Source organism: Parasteatoda tepidariorum, chromosome 1 (genome assembly GCF_982258835.1).
Source record: "Parasteatoda tepidariorum strain Cologne lab strain chromosome 1, Ptep-v5.0, whole genome shotgun sequence".
Lineage (NCBI taxonomy): Eukaryota > Metazoa > Arthropoda > Arachnida > Araneae > Theridiidae > Parasteatoda > Parasteatoda tepidariorum.
The window spans coordinates 56,002,134-56,029,992 of NC_141755.1; the positions used below are offsets into that span (position 1 = coordinate 56,002,134).

At 28.5% G+C, this 27,859-nt stretch overlaps 1 protein-coding gene across 1 annotated transcript; it reads left to right on the top strand.

The window, feature by feature from the left end:
* Positions 1 to 64: 64 nt before the first annotated feature.
* LOC107448231 (uncharacterized) lies at positions 65 to 27,661 on the top strand. The gene is made up of 16 exons (XM_016063360.5): positions 65 to 399; positions 1,327 to 1,435; positions 1,521 to 1,597; positions 2,454 to 2,588; positions 3,423 to 3,491; positions 5,453 to 5,658; positions 5,824 to 5,890; positions 7,174 to 7,251; positions 7,657 to 7,785; positions 10,974 to 11,043; positions 11,941 to 15,519; positions 17,958 to 18,010; positions 19,729 to 19,786; positions 22,046 to 22,140; positions 24,743 to 24,809; positions 26,788 to 27,661. Exons 1-16 carry the CDS (start codon positions 301 to 303, stop codon positions 26,880 to 26,882), a joined length of 4,986 nt encoding a protein of 1,661 aa, XP_015918846.3. The 5' UTR covers positions 65 to 300; the 3' UTR covers positions 26,883 to 27,661.
* The last annotated feature ends 198 nt before the right edge of the window (positions 27,662 to 27,859 follow it).

The following is a 27,859-nucleotide window of genomic DNA, read 5'->3' on the forward strand; positions in this document are numbered from 1 at the left end:
CGTAATGATAGCGTCAAAGTGATGAAATCGCTTTATTATTATTATTTTTCCCTTTTAAGAATTCAGTAATCCATGTATATTTCAATTATTTTTTGATTCAATGCAAAGAGGAATGGGAATAACATCGTACAGAATCACTCAGAAAGAATTTTGTATAAATGTGTGTCAAATTAATGGCAACAATTCTCTACGTGTAAATGGACGTATTCCAGAAAATATTTGATATCGTATTGTTTATAAATAAATCTACCAAAGTATTGCTATGTAACTGATAGTTTCAAGAAATACGATGTCTTTAAAATGACATTAAAAACTATTTTAAAAAACTTTTTAAATTATGCTGATACTTTAGATGCTCAGAAAAAATTAGGAAAAGATTTATATGAAGTTGATTTCCAGGTACTTCACTGGTTTTCCTTAATAAATTCATGTTTCTTACCAGTAATAAATCGCTATATTGTACATTTATGTGTTATAGTTTGCATTATCAAATAAAATTATTAACTATTCTGATTTAGATGAATTAACTTAGAATCTTATCTTGTATATATACTTTTTATGTAAGAAGTCTCTTTTTTTCAAAAAGAGTTATGTTAGTAGTGCACAAAATAGAAAATATGTGGCATGTTCGTCTGGGTATTTTTTCCTTCATTTGAGTATTCTTAAGAATTAAAATAAGCTAGACTGAAGGTATAAGTATGTTTCATAGTTACAGTACTTTCCTTTCCAACTTGGCATGATAATTTTATGTATGATTTCCTTGAAAGGTTAAAATAAAGTTTTATTTATTTGACAAAGCATCTAGCTTACCAAAGGTTGTCCCAAATATACCAAGTCTATTTTTTATTTAGCTTCACATAATGTTAATCATTAGGGGAAGATTTCCATATCGTAATCTGTGACAGAATAATCGTCAGTCTTGGCAACTTCCTGGCAGTGTCGCGCGTGAAATTAAAAAACATCACTGTAAGGGACCAACGTGAAGGGTATGACTTGTAGCCAGCCCGGGCAAGCCACTACATTTTTTAAAAAAATTCCTGTTAAAATTCAATTTAGCGATTGTAGTTGGCGTGGCAGATCAGGATATGTAAATATCCCCTCAGTTATATTAATTTTTTTTTTTACCTGAGATAATGGAACTGTATTGTCCTATCATTTTTTATTCTAGAAACCATTATTCATAGTATTTATTAACAAATTACAAATTTTTTTTTTTTTGCTCTGAAAAAGGATTTGCATGCTTAAATATGCCCCAAATTAAATACAAATGTTTGGTCAAAGTAACATTTATAAGTCAATGAATAAATTTATGTTGTTATATTTTAGAAATTAAAGGGATTGACTGAAGAATTAAAACATGACAAAAACTATGCTACATCAGAAGGCCTTAAGGATGTTAACCGAAGAAAAAATAGATATAAGGATATTTTACCTTGTAAGCTTTTAGCATGACCTTTCTATTTCTTTTTTAGACATGTATGAGGTATGTTTTTTTATTATGATATTTAATGTATTTATAGATGATTATACAAGAGTCATTTTATCAGAATATCCAGGAGTTCCAGGATCTGATTACATTAATGCTAATTACATTAAGGTAATAATTATTCTTTCTATTATTTTATTTTTTCTTATAGTATTATATTTTATATATATGTCAAATAGTTGTTTACTGATAAAAAAATTTTTTGATTACAAATTCAAATTGTACTGATATGAAAGATGTGTCAATGAGTCAAGAGTTTTAAAGTGTTAAAATACATTAATGTTGCATCAAAAAATTATTTCTTTAATTTTATGCATTCTACTTTCAAATGTAGAAATACTGTTTAAAATAATATAAATATTTGTTTGCGACCTATTTAATATTTTTTTTTATCTTATTGTTACAGAAATTTTGTTTTTATTTCTATAACTATTAAGTGATTTATTTATAGGCATTGATTTTCTCAATCATAAATTTTTTGTGCAACTTACTACATTTTTTAATGTTTTCTTTTTATATTATTATTACTTTTAAAATTGTTTGTTTGACTTTTAAGCATGCTAACAAAAAAGTTTGATTCCGTTAAATTTTTAATAGATTTTTGTTCAAAATTATCTGTTAAGGAAAGTAAATAAAGTCTCACTCATAAGTAAAGTCAACGGCTACAAGTTGAATAAAGTTTTTTTAATTATTTTTTTGTGAAGCATATTTCATAGTTTTAGTAAAATACAAAATTGTTGTATTATTTATACTTTTACTCTGTGACTTTTCTTATGAGAAGGATTGTTACTATTCAGTTTTCAAATTATTGTCCCACAAATTGACCAAAGCAATTATCGATCATTTTTCTCATTACATTGTACAACACCATTGCTTGTAATGTATAATAAACCAGCATACCTTGTTTATATTAGATAAAATTTATTAATTTGCATCAATTGTTTGCCTCTGTTCTGTATTTATTTAGGGAGCTAGTGGTTCACTGGCTTATATTGCTTCACAAGGACCATTACCCAATACAGTTGTTGACTTCTGGCGAATGATTTGGGAATGTGAAGTTCAAGTCATTGTTATGGCTTGTAATGAGCAAGAATCTGGCAAGGTAAAAATAGTAAAAGTTAATTATGTTAGATTTATGTATAAATTGAATTTGCAATATGATTGTTGTTTAGAATGTGTCTTGTCAGTTTCATGCTACATTGATATTTTTCCAGGCAAAATATATGTTCATTTTTTTAATCCAGTTTTTTGAAAATTTTATTTGTCAATAATTTATGTGTAATCAACATTTATGTCAATGAACTCATAATTTAATTCAGAATACTTAAGATATGCCTTTAAGACCATAGATGTTGTATTTTAGCGAGGGAGTCCAATCTTCAAATCAAAAGTTACTCTGGGTGTAGCTTTTTGTTTTATGCATACTATACATAGTTTCACTTAAATGACCATTGTGAAAACAAATCAAAGTTGCAAACTCTTTTCAATAAAAATATAATAAGTAAACGCATTAAGACTATTAAAATTATTTGAATGTTCAAGCATTTTTATGTTTTGTCCTAGTTTCCAAGGATTAACTTGGTTATGTTAGCATATACTACTTGCTATAAATAATGAAATTTTCTGAATTTTGCTGATATCTTAAAAAAGATGATTTTGTTTCTGTTTTAATAGTATTAAAAGATGATTCCCATGGAATTCTTAACTGGGTTCATTTTAAAGAAACTATTTGATCTTACTTAACAAGAAGTCTTTTTAAGGGTTACTCAAAATTTGTTTTTCATTTTTTTAATACTAGTTTTTAAATAGCTTGATGTATTTAAACATCCTCTTTATATAGACTATTACCAGAATCTGTATTTTTAAAAATGATTTTTATCATAAGAAATTTGCAAATTTTTCATGTTTATAATTATTAAAAATGCATTTTTTTTAGTATAAATGTGAATGCTATTGGCCTACTGATGATGAAAAAAAGCAATATGGAAACATTAATGTTGAATTTGTAAGTACTGATAATTCTGTTCTCTTTAAAGTTAGATTTCAGTGCTAATTGATATTATTTGCAAATGAATGTCTACTATTTAAATTTGTTTTCCTTCTTTTTTTTTAAATAAAATGCGGCATATTTTATGTTTAAAACTATCTTTTCACTCTACTTTTTCCCCCACTAATGATAATGTATTTAGAAATTTGCTGTATTTTTTATTATGATTATTTACTTATTTGATGTCTATTCATTTTAGAATAAACGACAAAAGTGATTTTTGGAATTAAAAAAACAAGTACTACAAATAAAATTTCTTAATGTATAAAAATCATCAGTCTTAAAGTGCCCTCAATCAATCAGTAAAAATAATCTACTTTTATATTAACCAGTGAATTATATGAATTCAATTTCTGATATTTTTCATTAACTAATCAATATTTATTTAGTTTTATTTAATCAAATGTTATATTGAACCTAGTTATCAAATTTTATATTTTAAAGTAATACGTATTTAAGTTATAAAAATATTGACTATCTTAAAATTTGGTAATTAAATTAAACAAAACAAATTTCAATGAAACAAAAAAATTTTAATGTTATTAGTTATTTAATAAATAAAGAAATGGGCTCATATTATTCTGCACAGGTCAACATGGAGGAAATAAAATCCCACTTTTGTCTGAAAAAGTCCCTCAAGTTTTCAATTCTTTATTTTTATAATGCCTTAGAATCTTCTTTATCTGAATGCCATTAAAATATCGAATAATCCCTTGAAATTTAATTGATATTTTAGAAATTGCTTATCAGATTTCTGTTGGAGTTTCACATTTCTACATTTATTGCTACTAAGATTTAATAAGATAAAAAATATTTCCCTGTGTAATCAAATTATAGATTCAGTTTATTTTTACTTAATTCTTTAAGTTTTTAAGGTTCTATAACAATTAAATTAACTTATATTTAAAATATATATAGTAAAACCTCAGTTATCCAAACCTCTTTCATCTGAACACTCCTGTTAAATAGAATAGATTCCAAAGAGGGATTTTTCTTCTTCTTTCTTTTCTCAATTTCAATAATATGTAATCCTAATTCAGTTGTACGCAAACTATTTTATGTAGGTATGAAGGGAATGTTTTGTTAGTTAATGAAATTGGTTGCTTTGGTTTTGCGAAATGCAATTGTAATTTTTTTTGTTTTGTTTGATCTGTCTTTTGATTATAACTAGTGTAGTCTAGTTCTAGTTTGACTGTGTCTTCAACCTCTATAAAAAAAAAGTGTGTTTTCCTATCTGAAAAAATATAATATCATAAAGCAAATGAAATCTGGAGGAAGTCTTATGAGTTTTGCGAGGAATATACATTGCTGCCTTACAACCAGTACAGTCTTCAGGAAAAATTTTCTTAGTGTTAATTTAAATGTATAATCTTTGTTTTAAAGTTAGAAACAAAAAAGGTTCCTTCACCCACTGCAACAAATGAAGGCTTATGTATAAGAAAAGAAACTTATGTATAAAATGTATATTAGTTAAAATTTGTACTTTTAAGTGCTTGTGAAAAAGCTTAATTTTTAAAAAATTCCTGCTTTCATAATCAATTTACTACATTTTTGTTAAAATCTTTTCAAATAACCATAAACATCTGTGAATATAGATCGAATAAATCAACTAATAATTCAGAATAAGATACTGCTTTGTAAAAATTCTAAAAAGGAGCAAATGAGTATAATAAAACTAGTCACATAAAAGAATCATATTAAAATGAAATTTAAATGCTAAATAACACTATTATTACTAAAACTATTGAATTTATTGCTTATTATTTTAGAAAAATCAGTAATACCTTTACAATTTAAATATTTTGCCTACCTGAAGTAGATTCAATCCAAATTACTTTGAATAATTGAGGTTCTTCTATATATAAATCTCTGAAATGTCTCTTGATTTTTTTTAAAATGCTAACGTCAATTTTTAACAGGTAAAATGGCGCCAAGTGTGTCCAGACTTCTTAGTTCGTACTCTTAAAGCCTGTTGGGAAACTGAAGAAAGGGTAATATGTCAGTTCCATTATACCACCTGGCCTGACCATGGGGTACCTACTTCCGTGCAACCCATTTTAGAGTTGGTACGTCTCATACGTGATTGCCAAGCATTTGAAGCTGTTCCTGTATTAATTCACTGCAGGTGATTCATTTATTTCGCATTCTTATGGGCGCCTTTTTCTTATCTGTTATTTTTTATTAACTTAATTTTGTAGAAAGTTAATAATAATATGAAGTTTTTATTTAATAAAAAAATTCAAAGTAAAAGATAATTGATCTTTTAATATTTTAACTCTTCTAATTTTAGTGCTGGTTGTGGAAGAACCGGAACTATTTGTGCTATCGACTTTGTATGGGGTTTGATGAGAATGGGAGTAAGTAAATGTTCCATTTATTTATTTTGTTTCATTCTGAAATAATGCAAACAAAACTTTCATTGTGCATTTTTTTTTAAAGCAATTAAAGTTAGTTTTTGAAAAAAGGGACATGTATTTCTATTTAGCATTCTGGAATTTCTTTTGGGTAAATTTCTTTTGTTTCTTTCCTGTACGCTGTTACAAGGAAAGGTGCAGACCAAAAAATGGTTGTTCATATACAGGATTTGATATTTTTATCGATGTATGCCGCTATTTTTCCTTTCAAGAGTAAGGAATTTCAACCCACTCCATGCGATAGAGTATAGAATGTGTTTGCTTTAAGTTTGTAAATTTTGAAATATTTTTCTCTTTATAAAGTTTGAACTTAAAAATATTTTTTGTATGTAAAATGGTACATCAGGGGTACTGTTATACTATTCTTACTATGAAAAGTATTTTAACTGAAGAGTCAGTTTTTTTGAAGTGAAACTTCTAATGCGACAGCAACAAGGTTGCGTTAAACATTTAACGCTAGTAGTAATAGCAAGGGTTGGTGCGACGCAAGTGACATCATCATGGAAAATCAAGGGGTGCTTATTAATAAGAAAAACATTTATTTGCATTATCAGGAAAACTTCACATCAATTAAATTCCTTTCACCTGTCAGATGATATTCCATACAGATCATTCCATACTAAGGTAACAACAACAATCTTTGGTTGATGAAATTCAATACTTCATTTTTTTTTCTGTAAAGGGTACTTTGGCTGTCTTAATAACCTCTAAGTCTTATGTTTTCCTGTAACAGGACTATAAAACTTCTCACCAAAAAAAAAAAAAAAAAAAAAAAAAAACGCTGCCTGAAAAGAATTAAAATCTGCTCTCAGAAGACCTCTGACTCCTGTGCTGAAAATATCATTTGCATTGTCTGCTTGTGGTGCTGCTTTTAATTATTGCTGGTGCTATCTGGATTTTTTAGGATTATTACACTACAGTATGAAATATTTTAAAAAATATATTGAATATACAAATGTTTTTACGGTTTCTTATTAATACAAAATGTAATTATATTTAATTCTTGAGAAACCACTATTCTTAAGACCTGATTTTTCAGAAAACAGAGTGTGATCTTTCCTTAGTTTCAACTTTTTTTTAAGCAAACATTGTTGTATCCTTTTTGCTATGAAAGTTCTGGCCTCCTAAAATTAATTAATTTGATTTCTCTTGTTTTATTTCTTTTTTTTTTGCCATCCTTTTCTTCTAGCCTATTAAGATGAATTTTTTTGTTTTCTTAAATCTAGAAATTGTCCAAAAGTTTCAATCTTTTCAATGTTATTGCTGATATGAGAAGGCAAAGGATTGCTATGGTACAAACAAAGGTAATTTGAAATTTTAGTAATTGTGTTGAAGTTTTTATTAGCTATTTTTTTATATCAATATCTAGTTTTTTTGAAACTATTTTATTAAATCATTGTATTTATTAGTTGCCTCCAGTGACATTCTTTGAAAACATATTACTGGCTCTCACAATAACTTTATTTTATTTTTAAGTACCTATTCTGTCCAAAAAAGAACATTTAATTTATGCTAAAGGTAAAGGTATTTTACTACAATAACTAGCAATTACTAATAAAAATAAATAAAGTTATCAGAATAAGGGCAATAGTCATTTAAAAATATTTTAAAGTTGGCAACTTTTATTACGTAAGATATTCTAACTTGAGACAGCTGAAAAATACAAATAATTATCATTGTAGCTATTAATTTTTTTATATACATTTTAGGAACAATATGTTCTTGTTCATAAAGCAGTATCTTCGTTGTTTGAACAGCAATTACGAGTTATTGATAATCATACCTATGAAAATTTAGACGAAGATGGAGAACCTTTAATTTTAAAAGAACTTCAAATGGTAAATATTCTGACTGTGTGGTTCTTAATTCTATATTTATTCTGTGGCATAAATTTATTTTGCCATTCTGTACTTAAATTGAAGTTATTACACACTGCATATATTACTTCAATATAGTTAGCTCTTAGTTTCATTACTAATCTCTTGTAAAGATATCTATTTTTCTTCACTTTTTTATTTTTTCTTTCTAATATTTATATTTTAGAAAATTACTTAAATACACACTTAGTGTCTGTGTTAATTGTCAGCTTCATAATTTTTGATATTTCGAATCTGTTCTTTGGAATTCTGCTTAAGTCACTCAATATATTTTCAATATTACAAGTTAATTAAAACTGTCTACAGCATATTTTCTTATCATCCAATTCAACCAAAAATTTATTCTCCTAATAACACAGTTTTATGTTAAACCCATAATTTTGTTCAACCACGAGTTAGTGAAAATGAGTTCAATTGTAACATATAGCCAGCCATATGTGTCAAACCAAATATTATGACCACTTTACTACATATTGCTTGGATCATTTTAAGTTAATATTATCATTAATCGTTTTAAGTTAAGTTATAATTGATTATAAATTGTAGTTAGCTCTTTATAAAAGAATAATCGTAATAAGTATGCAAAAATGCTGGTATTGTAATGGTGAGAAATTGATCAAACAAAGCATAGAAGCGGAGTACATGAGTTGTTAAAATGTTAAATAATTTTGTTAATAAACATAAAATCTGTTTTCACTTGCTAAAGTGTTACCTGTAATGCATTTTTATATGTTAACCCTTAACAGACCAATGCTGCATATTAGCGGCATGTGACACTTATACTTATTGAGTTCAATTAATAATTAAGTTAAATTGCACTTTTTATCACACTTATTCTTGTCATATTTTCAATTTAATTATTATTAATCATTTCAATTAATTATTATAATTATACCAGTTTGAAAGTAATCTTAAAATACTTCTAGACCATTAAGGGTTGAACTTAATTTTAAACTAAGCTAGAATTAAGAATTTGCATTTACTGGCATTAATTCCAATAATAGTCAGATAGTTATAGCTTCTCTTTTGTTTTTATCCTAAAAAGATTATAAAATTATTATGCATTTTTTTATTCTTTAAATACAGTGGAGCATCGTTTATACAACGCCGAAGGGACCACCGAAAAACGTCGTATAAACGATTTTTACTTCTGAAAGTGAAACTAACTCTGTTTTCAGTTAATTTCAATGTTTAACGTGTTGATTTGCATAAATTTCTAAATTAGACAAAGAAAAACAAACAAATAACCAAAGAAGAAAAATTGCAGTGAGCAATTTGATTGTATGTTGCCTTTAATTATATTTTCTAGCTGTTAGTCTCTACAATGCTTTGAATAGCGAGTTGAACTTACTGCTTTCTATGATGCAATTTTAGATTTCTAATCACGTCCAAATCTAATGGCTGAAGCGCACTTGTGCAATTTGCAAGAAAAAAGAGAGCTTTTACATTTTCAAAAATAATTAGTATCGATGGGTGCACTGGACATTGGTCGATGAATAGAAAAAATTTTCGTTTTTAACTCTTCATAACATTGTCTAGTTTCTTCAGTCTTCTAATAAAAATTACGGTCGTCATCCAAGCATTCTTGTTGGCACCCTTTTCTGTATCATTCATGTTGGCAAATTCCGCCCTTTTTTAAAATACACAAGAAAAAAGAAAAAATTGAATAAGCGTGAACAAAATCTAAAAACCGATGTATAACCGATTCTGTGCGTCATATAAACGATATACTTTTACATTAAAATGAATAGGAATGATTTGGGACCACACTAAAACGTCGTATAAATGTAAACGTCGTATAAGTGATCATCGTGTAAACGATGCTCCACTGTACTTTTCTTTAAAGTTGGGCTGCCATTGGCAACGAAAAAGGTGACTAAAACGACTATTTTGCTATCAGTTGTGGGAAATCAGAAAATTTTTTTAAGCCAATTTGCTGCAAGATGAGAATAATTTCATAATATTTCTTCTCGCTGTGTCAGAACTCTAAACAGAATTCTAAGAAAACGAAATTTGATTTAAATCTATTTTGACCACCAGTGTGCATAAATAATCCAAAACCATGTATTAAACTCTTATTTTGTTCCAAGTATCTCATTGTGAGCCTTTTAATTGTTAACTTTTAAATAGTTTTTCTCAATAATTATCCCTTCCCCTATTAATTAACTTTGATTTCATCATTACTCTATCCTTTTTTATCTCCAATGTGGTGGTAACATTAATGTTAAACTTATTTTATTCTAATCTGAAAAGAAAGGAAAAGGATAATCAACATTTCTTGCATTAATTATTAAATATTAAAAATTGGTGTGGATATTCAAATTTCACATACATGTCCGAAACACAGATTTTAAACACTTCATTAAAGATACTAAGAAAGAATTTGTTGAATTCTACTGAAAAATGTTAAACTTAAAAAAAAGCTATGAAGAAGTTGCAAATGCTTTAAAAAAATGTAGAAATGGCTGATAGGAGTAGCAAATAACTATTTAAATAAAAAAAAATATGAAAATATAAAAGAGTTAAAATAATATTAAACTATTGACTAAAAAATTGTACAGCTCTTCGGGCGAATTCGAATAAATATTCAGAAAAGAACATTTAAAAAAGCAAGTTTTGAAATGCTTATTAGTTTTAGTATGCTCTAATTATTTTTTATTTGAATCTTGTAGTTTTCATTGCTGGGCAAAATACTAATTCAATGTTTAATTATTATTTTTGCATTGGTGAATTAAGCAGAATTTATGAAACATTGGAATTGTGTCTTTTTATTTTTTAACCATTGAGTATATTACTATTGGATAACTGTTTATATAGCACCACACTTAACAAATCCCATAACTTTTTTCTTGGTACATATTTTCAGTTTTTTTATATTTTTAAATTTGTACATAACATCTGTGCATCTCTTTTCCATATTGAGTTTAAGGATTTTGTATATTCAAAATACATTGGAGATGGGAGACTAATATGTGCAACTATGTTATGCATCTGGAAACAATTTTGGAAACTTTTTTTTCATATCTGAGGCAACTAAAGTGACAAAATTTAGATTCTTATCACAGTGGCAGCCCTGTTAGAGATGTTTGTGGTTTTAGTTTATATTTATGTACTATTTTTAATAGTAATTTTATTTGCTTATTTTTCAGGAGGATGATATATATGAGGATATATTAGAGCCATTTACTGGTGATATCTGTACTTCTGAATCTAAATATGGTAGGTTAAGTTTTTTTTTTCTATACAAAAATTATATATTTTTGGGCCGGGATAGCCTGGTTGGTAAGACGTTGAACTCATGTTTGTGAGAACGTGAGTTTGAATCCTGCCGTCCGAAGAAACCCTGTGTATTAAATGGTGACTGGTGCACATTAAATCTATTGGGGTCACAAGGTTCTCATAACAATTTATACCTCTGAGGGTACTGAATTGGAGATTGATCGTTCTTTGGTTCAGGTCAAACTTATGATCTGTGGATATATAAATGGGTCCGCCCTATAAAACAGACTGTCATGAGTGTATAGCTGAAGTCGTATTCTTGGCCATAGATGGCGCCACTGTAAATTAAGAAACGCAACCCCTGCCTTAAATTCGCTTGGTTTCCCAAGCAGGTTTGCTGGCATGGCAAGTAGGCAATAGAAACAACATAATATATTTTTATGAAAAAAATAAAATTTGAGAATATAAAATTTTAGATATGAGATTGTTAACTTTTTGTTTAGTTTAAAGTTAAATAATATATCCTCACATGTATGGAGAGAAGAAAGTTGTGTTGACAAACGCCTTCTTGTTTTAAACATAGTTAACTGAGTTAAACATAGATGGCATTCATTTAAAATTCAATATTCCCACATACTGAAAACCTTTTTTAGTGATATAGCTTAGTTATCATCATTATCAAAAGCTATCATTAAAGATTTGATATAACTAATTCTACAGAGTACATTTCTTTTAATTTTTTTTTGTATATTTTGGTTATTTTACTCTGTACATTTTAGTTACCTAGTTTGAATATTTTATTGTTAATTTGTATTTTTAATTATCTCTTATGTTCTTTGTAACTCAGTTTTTGTTTATTTGTTTAAGTAATATATGCTTCCACCTTTTTTTTTCCAGAGGATAAATTAAACAAAATTACTAAAGTATATCAGGATATTCAAGTTTGTAATGATTCAACTCAGTCTTCTCTGAAAAATGATAGTTTTTCTAATCCTTATTCATATCTGAGTGAAATAAGTAACAGCTCACAATTCAAAGAAATAAAAGAATTATCTTTAAAATCAAACCTTTTGCCATTAGAAAATAATAAAATGGTGGAGACTAACGAAGATGATGACAAAGAGTTTTCCTACAGTAAACATTCAAGAACGTTACAAAGACTTTGCAGAGAAGAAAGTGTTAAAAAATTAATATCTGGATGGAATAAAGCTGTTGAAAAAGGTGACACAGTTAAAGCCATTTGTAAAGACTCCCATGCTGAACTGTCTATTTCTAAAAGCCCTATTTCAAAACAGTTTTCTGAAAGTTTTATAAGTGAATTGAAAACAAATCAGACTACTTCTTTACCACTTAAAGATAATGCATGTTCTCAAAAATTAGATAATGTTCCTACATCAGTACTTAGCCAAAATCATTCTTTAGTTGATGAACCTACATCCAGTGATTCTTCTCCTAAAACTAATTCTTCTGAAGATATGCATGCTGGCAAATTAGTTGGAAAAGCTACTGTTATTAGAAGGCCTAGTATTGCTAAATTAAAGGCCCTTTTTGAAAAGTCATCTCAGCCTAGCTCAGAAACTGATAATTCTAGGCAACGCAGGCCACTCTTTCGCAGTCATAGCCACTATGTCAGTAATTCTAGTCGTGCATTTACTTTGTCTGATAGTAGTATGGATCAACACATTAATATGAGCAATGCGGGACATGAACTGATTTATGGTAGAATTAATGATTCTGCTTGTAGGGATAACATTCCTCAAACTTTTGAATATTTGAATAATAATTCCAATCAGTCAGAAAATTTTTCTACTGACTTAAATAAAGAATCATCATATACAGCCAAAGATAATAGACAACTCAGATCATCTTCAAGACCTCTTTCTTATTATAATAGTTCTGATAGTATGATGAATTCTCATACCACAGATTCAAGTAAAGAGTTTGTAGTACCTGAACCTTTCATTAATTCAAGTGAAATTAAAATGATTAGTTACAAAGAGCATGATAATATTGGTCTCAAAAAAGAACGACCTCCAGATCTTCCTACAAAGAAAAAACAGTCTAATACTTCTTCAGGTAATGCAGGTGATAAAAAATCTTCTGAAAACCTTGTGCCAAGATTTCAAATTAGTGTATCAAAAGGAAATTCTGAAGTAAAATGTAACAAATTTGCATCAGATATGTCTGACACAAATAAGACTAATAAAGAATCTACTCTTAAAGAACATGTTAATTCAAATTGTGCACAAGATTGGAATCATGAAAATATTAAAGAGTACCGCAAGCATTCTCAAGAAATAGAAAGAAAGATTCTGCATAAAAATCAGTCATTTTCTGACCCTGAGCATTGTAGTGGTAGACCTGGGGAAATAAGTAAACAAGCTGTCAAGCAAAAATTGAGTTACACTGAACAAACCTATCCTAAGCTTTCTTATTCACATGGAAAGACAGCTTCTGATAATCGATTACCTCAAGCTTATGAAACTACTTATATGAATGTTAATCCACTGGCCCAAAAAAATATACGCCAAATTGAAGATAGTTTAAAAAATCATCCACGAGGTGCCATCATTGACTTAACTTCCAGAAAATCATATATTGATGAAATGAATGTAAATACCGACAAACAATTTGTGTTTAGAAATTCATCGCAGCTTGTAAAAGTTTTACAACCACAAGAATCTCGAGACCTAACTTCTCATGAAAAATGCACACCTAATAAACCTGAAAATAGTTCTTCTGTAACAACAAAGGGTAATGCAACATCTATTCAAAAGCCAGTTGAATCCAAAACTGACAATGCACAAAAAAATAATGATTTGATAAATTCAAAAAATCTTCTACTACATAGCCCACCTCCTAAATCCAAACGAGGTCATTTGTCTAAAACTACTGCTAAATCGCCCTTGTCTCCTACTGAAACATCTGGTTCTGGTACACCATCAAGTAACAAAAGTACCAATCTAGAAGATTCAGCTTCTCAATTAGATAAACAAGTTACAGCCAAAGCATCACAAGCTACTACTTTCCCTACACCCAGTTCTCAAAGTAGCACTATTTCATCTGGTAGCTCTGTTCCTGTTGCTGACAGGTCTGATCCTCGTTACTTTCCAGTTACTAGACAAACTGCTTCTGAGGCCAAAGCACTTAATAGAGATGCCTATTCTTCACCATATAGTTCAAATAGTATTTATGAAACTTTATATTCAGTCAAACAACCTAATTATCAGAAATCTACCATTTATGAGAAACATAAACTCGAAAACTTTGAAAATACTACATTTCCTGTGCAAGATACTTCTAAAAATAGTAATGACAATGAATCTCATTATGGTCTTCAACGATCTACTTCTGGTCCCCAAATGCTACCATCGGGGTCTGATTCTGGTCCTAATATGTTACTACCTGAAGTTAGTCCATCACAAATTGGATATTCTCAGACTAGTGAGGATAGTAAAAAACCAAGTTCTGTGCAGAATAATGAAATAAGACAACCTCCTCCTTACGGTCATTCTTATGTACATGCTAACACAATTGGTCCTAAAAATTACTTTCCAATAGGGCCTCCTAAACCTCCTAGAACATTCCATTATGATACAAAAAATAGTCAAGAAAGAGTTCCATCCTCAGAAGCATATAAATCTGAGCAAAATGTCAAAAGAGATGGTGGCCGGTACATCGTAACCGTTGCATCACCCAAACATTCCAGCCAAAATGTTGTATCAGCCAGAACTAAAACTAATCAGGATTATAGGTACATTACTGATGTAAGGGCTCCTGAATCGGTTGCCAACTCTCAACCTCCTCCTCCTGGTTATTCCTCTCCTCCTGCTACCAATGAAGTGCACATGTCCCGATCATATCCTCTTACGCACTACGATAATGTGTATTCTCATCCAAGGCCCTATGGTAAGCAATTTTATCCTGAATCAATGACTTTTAGAAATGTTCAACCTGTTACTCAAATTAATAATAGCTTATATGGGGCAGTTAAAGAAAAACATTCACAAATTCATCAAGGCTTATATGGTACAGTGAAACACAAATCTGATTATGAAAATATTTATGATTCAAAAGTTAATTTTGGCCATGATAAAAGTAATTTGGCTGCAAGGAATGAACACCAGAGTAATTACCCTAATTCTTTAGCAGCACTGCAATATTCTCAATCTGACGCTAATGTGTATTCTGTTGTTCAACCGCCAAAGCACCCAACTCATTTAGTGCAAAACAGCTTTAGTGCTGTGAAATCTGATTACCAAAATTTAGATGACAACATGGGTTCTTCCAGTAAAAGGGTTTATTTTGACACTCTGCAAAGACGCCATAAACAACATGTAAGTTGGGAACAAAGACGCTCTCATGATGATATGGATATTCGCCCAGCACCATCTGCTCGCCTGAAGGAACAAATTCATGCTAGAAGAAGTATGGTCGAACTGGATAACTTAGAGATCAGTGTTGTGTCCGATGATGGTAAGCAATAACATTTTTACTTTTATTTTAAATTAATATTGGAATAAGTAGACATTAATTTTCCAACAATTGGTATATACTCAATTTTATGCCTAAGAAAAACCAAATATAGAATAAAATTATCACATTTATCAGGTGCGATGAAAAATGGAATTTTATCTTCTCTTTATGTAATTGAAGTAAACACAGTTTTGCTCTCTGAGTCTTTCATGTTTACAACAACAGTTAGTTGTAATGTCATAGTATTGTCTTATTTAATTAAAACTTTGTTAACAACATTCTGAGATAATTTGAACATTTTTTTAGTGTTATATTTTCTGGTCTATTGTTCGATTAGTGATGTATCAATCAACTTGATAATTTTTCAAGCACATTCTTTTAATTTTTTTAGTTCACTTGTCCTTTCTCTTTTTCTTCACATCTCATACCTACAATAATAACTTTATTCTTAGTCTTATTTAAATTAGTTTGACATGCATAATAGATAAAGTACTTTGTCGTGCCATGTGCCATTTATTATTATATTTTTATCAATTCATTAATTCTTATTCATGTGGAACAAAAATAAATCTTGTATTTTGTTGTACAGTGTGCAAAATTAAAAATGGACCAACCTGAATAAATTTTGATCTAATGATCGGATCTTCACGTTCTAGGACTCGATTGTAATGATTTGAATGATTGACCTCAAATATGCTAATAAATTCAAACGATGTTTGAAATTACGAAATCAGACACAAGCACGTACTTTCTCTAAATAAACATAACTTTTTTTTGACGAATTCGGATTTCTTAGAACAAAAATATATGGGATAGCTGCAATCTGGGAAATATAGTCTCCATAGTTTGGTGAGAAGAGCGGTTCAAAGTCTGGGCCCCTTAATATTAATTTTATTTTTTGCATATTTTGCCATATCTTAAGAACTAGACGAGTTCAAAAGGTTTTGCATGCAATTATAAGATTTGTTTATCCAAAGATATCTTTGCAAAATATAACTTTTTGTAAATATTTATTATTTTTTTATATTTTATTTAATAATGGTATAAAAAAAAGAAATATTAGGTAAGCAATTTTTTACATCATTTTAAAGAATACTATTTTAATTGGCAAAATACAAAATTGAAGCAAAATCAGTTAAATAGTTCCTGAGAAATAGAATTTTGAAAAAAGTCGTATTTTTAAAATTCAATTTCCCAGAAACTATTTGACAAATTTCGTTCAAATTTTGTATTTTGCCATTTAAAATTAAATTTTTTAAAATAATAAATATTAACTAAACGTTATATTTTTTGTGGAATTATATTTGTAAAAACGAATTTTAAAATTTTTCAGTCTGCTTAAAAAGTTCTAGAGATATGATGAAATACGCAAAAAATAAAATTAACATTAAGGGGCCCAAATGGAGCCACGAGGCTCCATTTCGGAGCACTCTTTCTTTGTAGCAAAAATCCTTTGGAGCACTCTCCTGATCAAACTCTAGGGACCATATTTCCCAGATTGCGGCTATCTCCTATATTTTGGGGGGGGGGGGCAGAAATTTGAATCTGTTGGAGAAAAAAGGTAGTTTATTTAGAGAAAGTACCTTTTTGTGTCTGATTTCGTAACTTATAATATCGTCTTTCCCCCTCCTCAAATGTCTAAATTTGAAACTTAGAACGTGAAGATCTGATCATTAGATCAAAAGTTATATAGGGTGGTTCATTTTTTATTTTGCTCTGTTTACAACTAGTTACAACATTATTCTATCAAATTTTAAAATGTTATTTTAAATTTTACACTTGTGGTAAATAGTAATTTCCTAACTGTTATTAAGTAACCTTGATTTTAAACTTCATTTTTCAAAAACTTCATATTGATGAAATTAATTATTAAAAGACAATTAAACTTACTGATTTCTTTACGTTTATGCATGACATCAATGCAATGAGCATTTTGACAAAAAGATAGCTAATTATTTTGATTTATTACATTATAAATCAGTAGTTAAAATTAATGAATCTATTAAGTTTTTCTATTAGAGCTTTTATGTTTTAGATTGAATACATTTTTTAATGTTTTTTCTTGGCTAAAAAGATTTAAATTTTATGTTTGTTCATTACTTTTAAATTTTTGAAAACAAATATGTTCTAAATTATTTATTACTGAGGGTGTTTTCAGAAGAAAAAGTTACTGTATAAACAAATCCTTTATAAAATCTGCTGTCTAACAACCTTAAAAAAGTTACGAAAAAAAAACTATTAACAAGCATTTTAAATAGAAAAAATTCTTTGTTAAACATCCAAAGTTAAGTTTTCTCATTACTCTAGACGTATTATTTTGGACTGATTGATATGTTAGTTTTTGGCAACAATATAATTTTAAATAGTGTATACCTTCTTATAGAATTGTTATAAAAATGTTGTGATGTATATTTATGAATATTGATATTTTACTTTAGGTTATCCAGAGAAAAGTGGAATTGAATCATCAATACCCAACGTCCATTGTAAGGTAATATCTTTTTATTCTTGTTTTATTTTTTAAGTGTGTTTAATCCCAGATGTTTCAAAGTTTTATTTATTTGTGATTGAGTTTTATTTAATTAGTAATGCTGTCATCTAACATGATGCTAACTATTAAAAAAAATGCTATACATTTATCTACTGAAGTATGTAATCATTGTCTTTTTATCATTCAATAATAAAAAGTCAAAATTACACTACAATTAGATTTTTTAGTTTACAATTCTTTATTGCATAGTTGAACATTAGCTGTGAAACTGATAGTGTATTTTTTAAACAAAGGAATTATTATAACTCTGTAAAATATAAAACTGTTATATCTCTAGCTCAATTCACTAATAAGCAGTATGTTTCAAAGTAACCTTAAAGAAACCTCAAATAGAATTTAATTTGTCAAGTGACGTTAGTCGATTCAGATTGTTGCAATTTGATGTGGGTTATCTTTAAATCGTTACATATATTAAAATACTAATAACAATATTTTTTTTAGTTTTTCTAAATAAATATAAACTTGTTTTACACGTAAGAAGAAAATTGGTTTTTTTTTTTTTTTTTTTTTTAATATTTTAAGGAAATGTTTCCAAATGTATATGTCCCAACTTCCTGTAATGTTCATTTTTAAAGGATTACATTATACAAAACTGAAATTATTTATTCAACATACTTAATATCTAAAACTACTTTAATTAAATATGTTTAATAAAATTTTTCATATTTATTCTTTTTGTTATTGTTTGATTTCTCTATAAGCTATCAATTAATTAAAACCTTTTATAAAATTAAAAAGTGTAAATGGAGTTTTTACAATTTACTTCTTATTTCAGTTGTATAAGATTTACGGAGAAATTCAGAATTACTTCTATGTTTTTTTTAAGGAATTGTCAATTTTTTAAATTTTTCATTGGATTAATACAGACAATTTCTATATTTTCTTATAATTTCTTTTAACTATTTTATAACCGTCATTGACAGTCGACCCAATTTTTCGAGTTTACGACTACTAATGTGCAACTCCGTAGCTTTGTAATTTTGAACTCAATCTAGAAGACATGGGAACTCCTGGATCAAGTATAAGGAGAAATTTTTTGATGGAACTAACCCGCATTTGCGTTTCATGGAGAGGAAAACCACTCACAGTTAGACTGATGTCAAGGGGGCTGTAACCCAAGATCCATGTGCCACTGAGGATATTCTGCATCAGCACTGTGGTCAGTGCAAGCCGGATGCAGAATTCGTATCGACCAACCATCGCTGGGATTCGAACCAGACTCACCTCATTGGGAAGCGAATTCTGTGTCCTGTGAGCCATCAAGGCTCCTTATAACTATTGTCTGAAATAGATATTATAAAATAATTAAGCATACTATTCAACAGTGTTTTTTAAGATGTAAAAAATGAAGGAAATTTCAGATTGTGAGTCCTTTATGTTTATAATAATAAACTAAAGGCTGGTGTCTGAAAATAAAATTCAAATGAAAAAAATATATTTGTAAAAATTGATGTGATTTAAATGTATTGATATATTTTGCATCTTAAAAGACAAACTGTACGTATGTAATTTATTTTATATATTATGCATGAAGTAAAATTTAATTTGTACACTATTGGGGGTGGGAATTCTTTAAAAGAAAACCATTTTTCTTTTTGCATATTAATATCTTACTCAAATTTTTATTCATGCATAGTAACCATTCTTATTTATTTTAGTCAAGTAGAGCTGGGGAAAAATCATTTATTGAGACTACTAGTTCTGACTCATCAAAAGGTAAACATTACATTTATTTTATCTGATTTCTCTCGTACATTCAACAAAAAAGGGGAAGAAAAGAGTTACTTATCTAATGATTGAATTTTCTGTACCAAAATACTTTCTTAATGGTTGCAAACTTCAAATATATTAATTAGTGCAAATTATTTATTTACAAAATCAATCATAAATTTTTTTTCTTCCTCTTAATAACATGGAGCCTATCATTTTTAAAAAATTGCCTAAAGATGCTTATTTTCATTTTTTAAAAGCTCTTAAAGGTGCTTTTTTCATGGAATGTTTATAAAAAGTGCTAAATTTTGCCTTTTCGAAAATGAGATTTTTTTCTTTGTCATGTCGATTTTCGCTGTGTATTCCGCAAAGTGTGGTTTTCACATTGTTCTATTTAACATTTTCACAATTCATTCAACCACAATCCATTTCACTGTGACGTCGGTCCATAATGTATGATAGCTCCAAACGTGTTACATGTTTGATGAAATGCTTGGGAGTTACTACTGAGCTGGGTTTGTTGAGATTCTTGCACTCTCATGTGCAACTCTGCTGCATTTTGCAAGATATTCTAAATTTCAGACTTCATTTTCCTCCCTCTGAAACCGAACCGAAAAATCTTATCTTTTTATGGTGGCTAATATAATCAAGAAAAGTGTTCGTTGTGTGAAGCTAGTTATTTTATCATGATCATGTAAAGTCTTTGAAAATTATTTTGCATTTTATTGTATATAGTGCTTAAAAATATTTTTTGAATGCTTAAAAAGTACTTTAAAGGTGTTTATTTTTTGTTGAGACATTTCGCTGCGCACCGCCAGGGTTGCAAAAAAACCCAGGTTTTTGTAGAAAAACCCAACTTTGGTGGGTTTTATTGGACTTTTCTGGGTTCTATTGAGCTTTTCTGGGTTCTATTGGGCTTTTCTGGGTTCTATTGGGCTTTTCTGGGTTTTTTATGTTTTCACATGGGCTTTTTCAAAATAGAGGGCAGGGATTTAGACCTTATTTTAAAAAAGCTTATTTTAATATTAATAATTAAGTTTAATTTTATAAATTGACTTCATATAGATAATTAATACAAATAAATTGAATTGAAAGTCTGAAAAAAGTTTCTTCTGACATCACGATACAAAATGTTACTCACATACATCACACATTTTAACGCAGGATTACTGTTTATTTATATTTTAATCTTAAAAAATATTTGAGGAACATTCTTTATTTGCATAGAAAGCGAAAAAATGGCACTGAATAATCGATGACCATGCAGTCAAATCTAGTCAGCAAGGTGACTCCCAACACAATTAGTTTTTTCACTATAGATTAATTTTTTTTAGGCTAGACTACATAAATATTTCAATAGAATAGCTCTTTAATATAAGAGGATAAAAAAAAAATCAATCTTAGAAAAAACGAGTAAAACCCACTTTAGGGTGGGTTTTTTGCAACCCTGGAGCATCCTGAATAAATTTCTATTTTTGTTTCTGTGTAATCATATTCTTCAGTACTAATTATCTATTTCTACATTATGCAATTTTTCATATCTCTGAAATCAACTGCATAAACTTTAATTTTTATAGAAACTATGATAAAACTTGTATGCTTAAAAACAATTTTATTCAAAATAATAATTTTTATCACTTTTTTAATTTAATGATTTTGAAATCATTTTTGATTGATAAAGTATAAAAAATTATTACAAAATCGCAAATTAGAAATGAGTAAAATGAATCGATTTGAATTAGAATTCAAATCATTAATTCAAATTAAATTATAATTATTTTAAAAAAATTATGGAAAATTACCATTGTAATGGGCTTTACTTTGTACAAAAAAAAATTATACTCAAACAATTATTTTGAAATGTAACAAAAAAATTAACACATAAAAGCAACATTCAATGACTTTAACTGATTATCACTATCCAAAGTATAATATAAGAGTTGCATTTTCCTGATTATATTCCTAAAACACCTACATATTTTGTGAATCTAAAAACCAAAAAAAGAGTAACTTCAGAAGATGTACATTTTTTCTGTTTGTGTTTGTAACTTAATTAAGCATTTATGAAATTTAATAACATGTAAGCAATTGAAATAGCATTTTAGAATAAAATCAGTTTAATAGTCGAAAGTAATTTAGATTTTTTATTTATTTTTTATTCTGCATATTTCATGTCATGATATATGTGCAAGAATAAAATCACATTTCAAAAAAATGTGAATTATTTTAGAAAATTTTATTTTTAATGGGCTTTTTTTATTTTAGATTCTTTGCATAAGAAAGGCAGCACGCACAATAAAGAAGCAAGTTTTGGAGAAACTTTGTCCAAAGCATTTGGAAGATTGACATCTTTTACAAAGGTTTGTTAAAAAACTTTTGAAAAAATTTTATCAAATTTAGTCGATTTGTGAAAAATAAATACATAGGTCTTTTTTGCAGAAACAGTATTTTCTGTGGATAATAAATTGAACAACGTGACTCACAATTTGTTTTACAGATTAACATGCAGAATGGAACATAATTTTAAATTAGGTTAACTATTAGAGGCAGTGGTCGAACATACGTGCTACAAGTTGAGATACTACTGTAGTCACTATTTTTATTAGTATTTTGTAATGTAATGAACTTTTTAAAAACAGTATTGTAGTTAGTAGTGCTATATAAAATCACAAATATATAGTGATTCCTTGTAACTACTTTTAATGTTAGTTTAAAGAAGCAAGGTTCTAGCACATAGATTCTCAACCTTTTTAAAGTTGCCGTCTCATTAAGGAGCAGAAAATATTTCAACGTCCCGATTTCTGAGCATGGGGACAGAGGGTGCATGCTGAATTATAAGAGACAACATTTTTAAGCAATTTTATTACGCGTTAAATTTATTTGGTTTCTTTTAAAAAATTAATGTGTACATTAACTCAATACTTTTTTCCCGGCAGGTGATCACAGTCTATTTGTCATAATCAAAATAAGTATGGTAATAAAAAAAAATCAACAAAGAAAATTAAGCTTAAAAAGAGTAGTTTGTTTTGGTATCAATGAAACAATCAAATAACTATGTCAGTGGGATAATTGTACTTGATGGTTCAGAACCAGTTTCTTAATGTTAGATTCAGTATTTTTAGTGAGGTGAAGACGCAAGCCCCCTCTTTAAGTCGATTTTCTTTTTTGTGACTGACTAGATCTGTAGCAGCACTGAATCCACGTTCGACATGGTAGGGGGAAGGGAAGGCAATTAAAATCTGTCTGCAAAGAGTTAAGCTGTTGACAATATTCTTGTGTATCATCGGAGGGAATTTCTCTATTTTTTTAAAGATACCATAAGATTGAAAATTGGCTGAACTCATTCCTACCAAAATTCTGTTTCGACCAAATGCGTTTTTTTTTTAGAAAGATAGGTCTTTATCTTGAAGTTGTAAATTGACGGCATTAAATTTTGCAAATAATTCCAGCCAACGTCTATCTTAAATTTGAGCAATCTGTCTTTGAGAGCTACATCTTTGTCTTCGAGGAACTCAAGCACAGAGTCGAAAAGATTCCAAAACCTATTGACACAGACACCTTTGGAAAGCCAGCGAATCTCGGTGTGTAAGCAAGCGATATTCTTCATCCTTTTTCTTACACATCTGCCTGAATAATCAATTGTTGAGAGTATTACTGTGAATTTTGTTCACAGCAGATATGACATATTGCAATGACTGATGCAAACGGTCACTGATGTTTTTTCCTACTAAATGCTGTCCATGAATCATGCAGTGAACAGCTAAAATATCTGGTACCTCCCTCTTCAAAACGGAGATAAACCCATTATGTTGACCCACTATTGCAGGAGCTCCATCAGCGACAACAGACATAATATTTGCAAGAGAAATGTTTTTCTGTTTTAAATAATTCTTGACAGTATTAAAAACAGATTTACCTTTGTTATCTACAATCAAGTAAAAGCATCTTCTCAATAATTTTGATTTCCTTCACAAACCAGATGTACGCCAACAGTAAAGCCTGCAATACTTGGCAATGTTGATTCATTAACTTGAAGGGAAAATCTGTTAAATATCAAAAGTTTACATCCATCTCATTGATTTGTCGCCGCACTGCATTGTATCTTTATGGGATGTTTTTTATTAAATTGGATACGATTGGATGGTGTAAAACTGTTTCTGAATCTTCTTTGACAACCGACAGTATCAAATCTTTGACAGATTATCTAATCTAAGACAAATCTTTCCCATATTTAGCAATTAATTTTGATATATTATAAAAGGCTATTAACCATCATCACATTTTTCTGATGAGGTTGCTAGTATGCCTCAGCATACTCCCACCACCTCCAAGGGGGAGGATATCGCCCCCGTTGAGAAACAATGTTCTATTGCAACTAGTTTTCGGAATCTGATAGGTTCTAATCTTATACAAGAGCATCAGCAGTCTTATTGAGTGTGTCAGCAATGTACTTAACTTATTTTTTTTCTTCAGTTAACTTAAGCTTTAAACACCTAACAAAATCACAAATATCTGATAATTTTCTACCATTTCTTGAAACAAATTAAAAAGAATCTTACATCATATATACTCTCTTCTAAAGGTAGTTGAGTAGAAACTGCATTTCAAAAGTATTTATAATTAGTTTCATTTGTAATTAACTTTTAAAAAAATGTAGTTTTTCTAACCACTGGTTAGAGGAGAACTGATAAGAGGTTGTTTTTGCATCACTAAGTGAAGATGACAAAGAAATTTATGAACAGAGCAACATTTGGTGCTATCAAATTGAAAATATTTAAAAGAAAAAGTTTTGTTCTCCCCAGGATGTTTAGATCTGTTAAGTTTTTTTTGTTGCATCGAATTCATTTTGAGAATTTGATGCTCTATAGCATGTTAGCAACAACCCTTTCGTTTCTAAAAATACCTATTCATACATATTAAAATCAAATTCTGAAATATGTCACTTTTTCTCCTTTCTTTTAGTTTTCTGGAAAAGATGTACAAAGTTGTAGTTCAAGTTCCAATAATTCTACAAATAGTGGTTCAAAAGGTGAGAAATTTTCATAAATGAATCTTTTATCTCATTCTTTGATTTTTTTTTTTTTTTTTAGTTTTTTTTTTTTTTTTGTTTATGTTCCACATTCAATTAAAGTGCATCACTTTGATGTGTTTCTAAAAGTTTCCATTTTATTGATTTTTAAAATTACTATAAAGTAGTTCAGTGATTGTGTTTACTTTGTAAAAATTAACATACATCTGATATTATTTGTGAGTTCTTTATATTAAAAATATTTTTAATGGTTACCAGTAGTAAACCTTTAAAATATAACTGTGTTCTTATAAAGTTTTTAACTATTTAATTCATATAGAACAAAATAAATTATTCATACCATGGTGAACTGAACTATTTTTATGTAGAAAAAAGTAATTAATTCTAAACAAGCACAAATTTTGCCATGAATGTTATAAAAATTTATCTTTTGAAGACTTATTTAGGTTAGCAAATATTTATTTCAAAAAGCCACTATGAATTCCTGCATCATTTATCAATGTAGCATATCTTTTTGAAAATCATTCTTGGATATCCTCAAACAGGTCGTAGCAGTAAAATGGATAAAAAGGAAACTTATTTTCACTATGTTATAGTATTTTTTACTCATCCCAATTTCAGTAATTGTACTATAAAAATAACACCACACTAAATAAATCCTTATAACATATGTTTTATAGTTGACTAATTTTTCTAGGCATTCTGTATTTTTAATAGATTTAATGTTATAGATTTTTATATCACCTAGCATCCAATATCTGTCTATGCTTGCTTGTACTATGAATTATAATAATTGTTAAAAGAATATATTGTGAAAAAGCTTTTGCTATATTTTTTATTAATTCTTTTGATTGATTAATATTTATTTCATTCTCAGTGTTCATTAACATTTTTTTAACTTCTGGCACATTTTTTAATGTGATTGCATTTTCTTGAGACACGCCTTAATTTTATGAAATACAGTTCACTCCCGATTATCCGGGTTAATCACCGGGACGGGTCACACGGATAATCCGAAAACTCCTTTTTATTAAAGAAAAAATTAACATCAGTACAAAAAATATCAAAATTACTTACATTTGCATGCTGTATAACATCAAATTAGGAATTTAACATTTACTGCTTAAAAAAATGTGTAATGCGTCTTTGCTTCTGCTGTTTGTTCATCTCTTGCCATATATTGTCACATATTTTACGTACCGTAGTAACGTCACCGTAACCAAATCCTCGTTCTCCCATATAATCTATCTAATAAAGTTTCCGCAGATTGTAGAGCAGCAGAATCAGGAATTGTATTTCCCTTATTTATTACATCTTCTGCATCAGTACTATCATCACTATTTGATTTAACAACACAGTTAGTAACAATTTCCTCATCTGTTAAATACTGGAAGTCAAGCTCACATACATCACTTTGAAACGAATCTTCTAAATTTTCTTCATCAAGAATTTCTAAACCTACAATTTCTTTTCTTTGTTCAAAAATACTGTTATCATATTCTTCAATATAAGAAGATCAAGCGATATGATCTTTCTCCCCGATCGTGATAACGTAGACGATTTTACCTTTGACCATGCTGCTAATATACTGCATCCAATAATGAATATTGCTTTCAAAAAGTGTTATAACTTCATAACTTACTATTGCAGCGATTATTATCAATAAAAAACATTAGATTCATATTCTGTTAATGAATGAATGGCGAGACTGATTTGACAAGATTTCTATTCATATCAACGTATATTTTACATGCATGATAATCTTGAAAATGTTTGTCTTTAAAAAAAAAATTTGTGACTCCGAAAGGAACACGGATAAACCGCAAACCGGATAATCCGCGCACCGATAATCGAGAGTGTACTGTATTATGAAAATCAATATAATAATAATGCTATAATGAATGCGTTATATGAAATATTTAATGTATATTCAACTTGACCTTTTCTAGCTTGCATTTACCTCACTTTTTATTTTTAGTTTCAAAGCAGAAAGAAGCTGAGAAACATCAAGATTTTGCATTGCAGTCTCCAAATCCTGAAGAAATTCCATCGGAGCAGTGGACGCAAGTTTAAATCTGTCCTTTGTACCATTTACTATAGAAGATTAATTTATACTTGTATATTATAAATATTGCTCAAATAGTTGTTACTGTTGTATGTTTTGATTTTGTTCCTCGCTTGATGTTTTTAATACTGTTCAATTTTCATAGATTATGACAAATGTTTAGTTGTTAAGAGAAACTTAAAACATGCTGTTATGCTTATTGTGAAGAACTAATTATAAAATATACAAAATAAGTATTTATTTTATGAGTGAGAATCTCAAAGTTCACTTTTAAATATGAGGACCTTTATATTTAACATATATTTTATCTTTTTCTCTTCTATCTTGTTGAGATCTGTTACAAAATCGATTATAAAAATTTAGAAATAGTTTTTTTTTTTAGGCCTAAACTTATGTTCATTAGGAAAAATAAACTTAGTGGATCATTCATGTTCCTTTTGTCTGGCAATTTTATTTTATATTAATCAAGGTTTCTTAATATAGACTAGTTTTATGAGAGCTACGTTCAATTAAACATTTGGACTTAATGAATTTTTTCTCAAAGTTTATTACTTTAGTTTAGGAAATATATTAATGATTCGATCAATTCATCACATTTTGATTTTTTATTAACCTAAAAGAATTTGCCTTCAGGTGCGATTTATTTTTTTTTAATTTAATGTGGGTATAGAATTAGCATTGATAAAAAAGCCATGTACCTAATTCTAAAAGGGAATTTTTATTTAAGAATTGAAGGAAAATCATAGATTGAAAACCAAGAATGCAACTTTTATGAAAAAAGGAAAAATTTTGCATATAGGCTTTTTCAAACAGGCCAACTATTCAGTTTTTAATATTATTCAAGAGAATCTTTTAAATAAAGTCAACTATTCTCTCTCTCCCAATGTTGAAAAACACATTCCAAAGGAATTGTTTTATACAAATTTTTATTTCTTACATCAATTAATGTATGTTCATATCCAGCAATGGCTTGCATCTTTTAAAA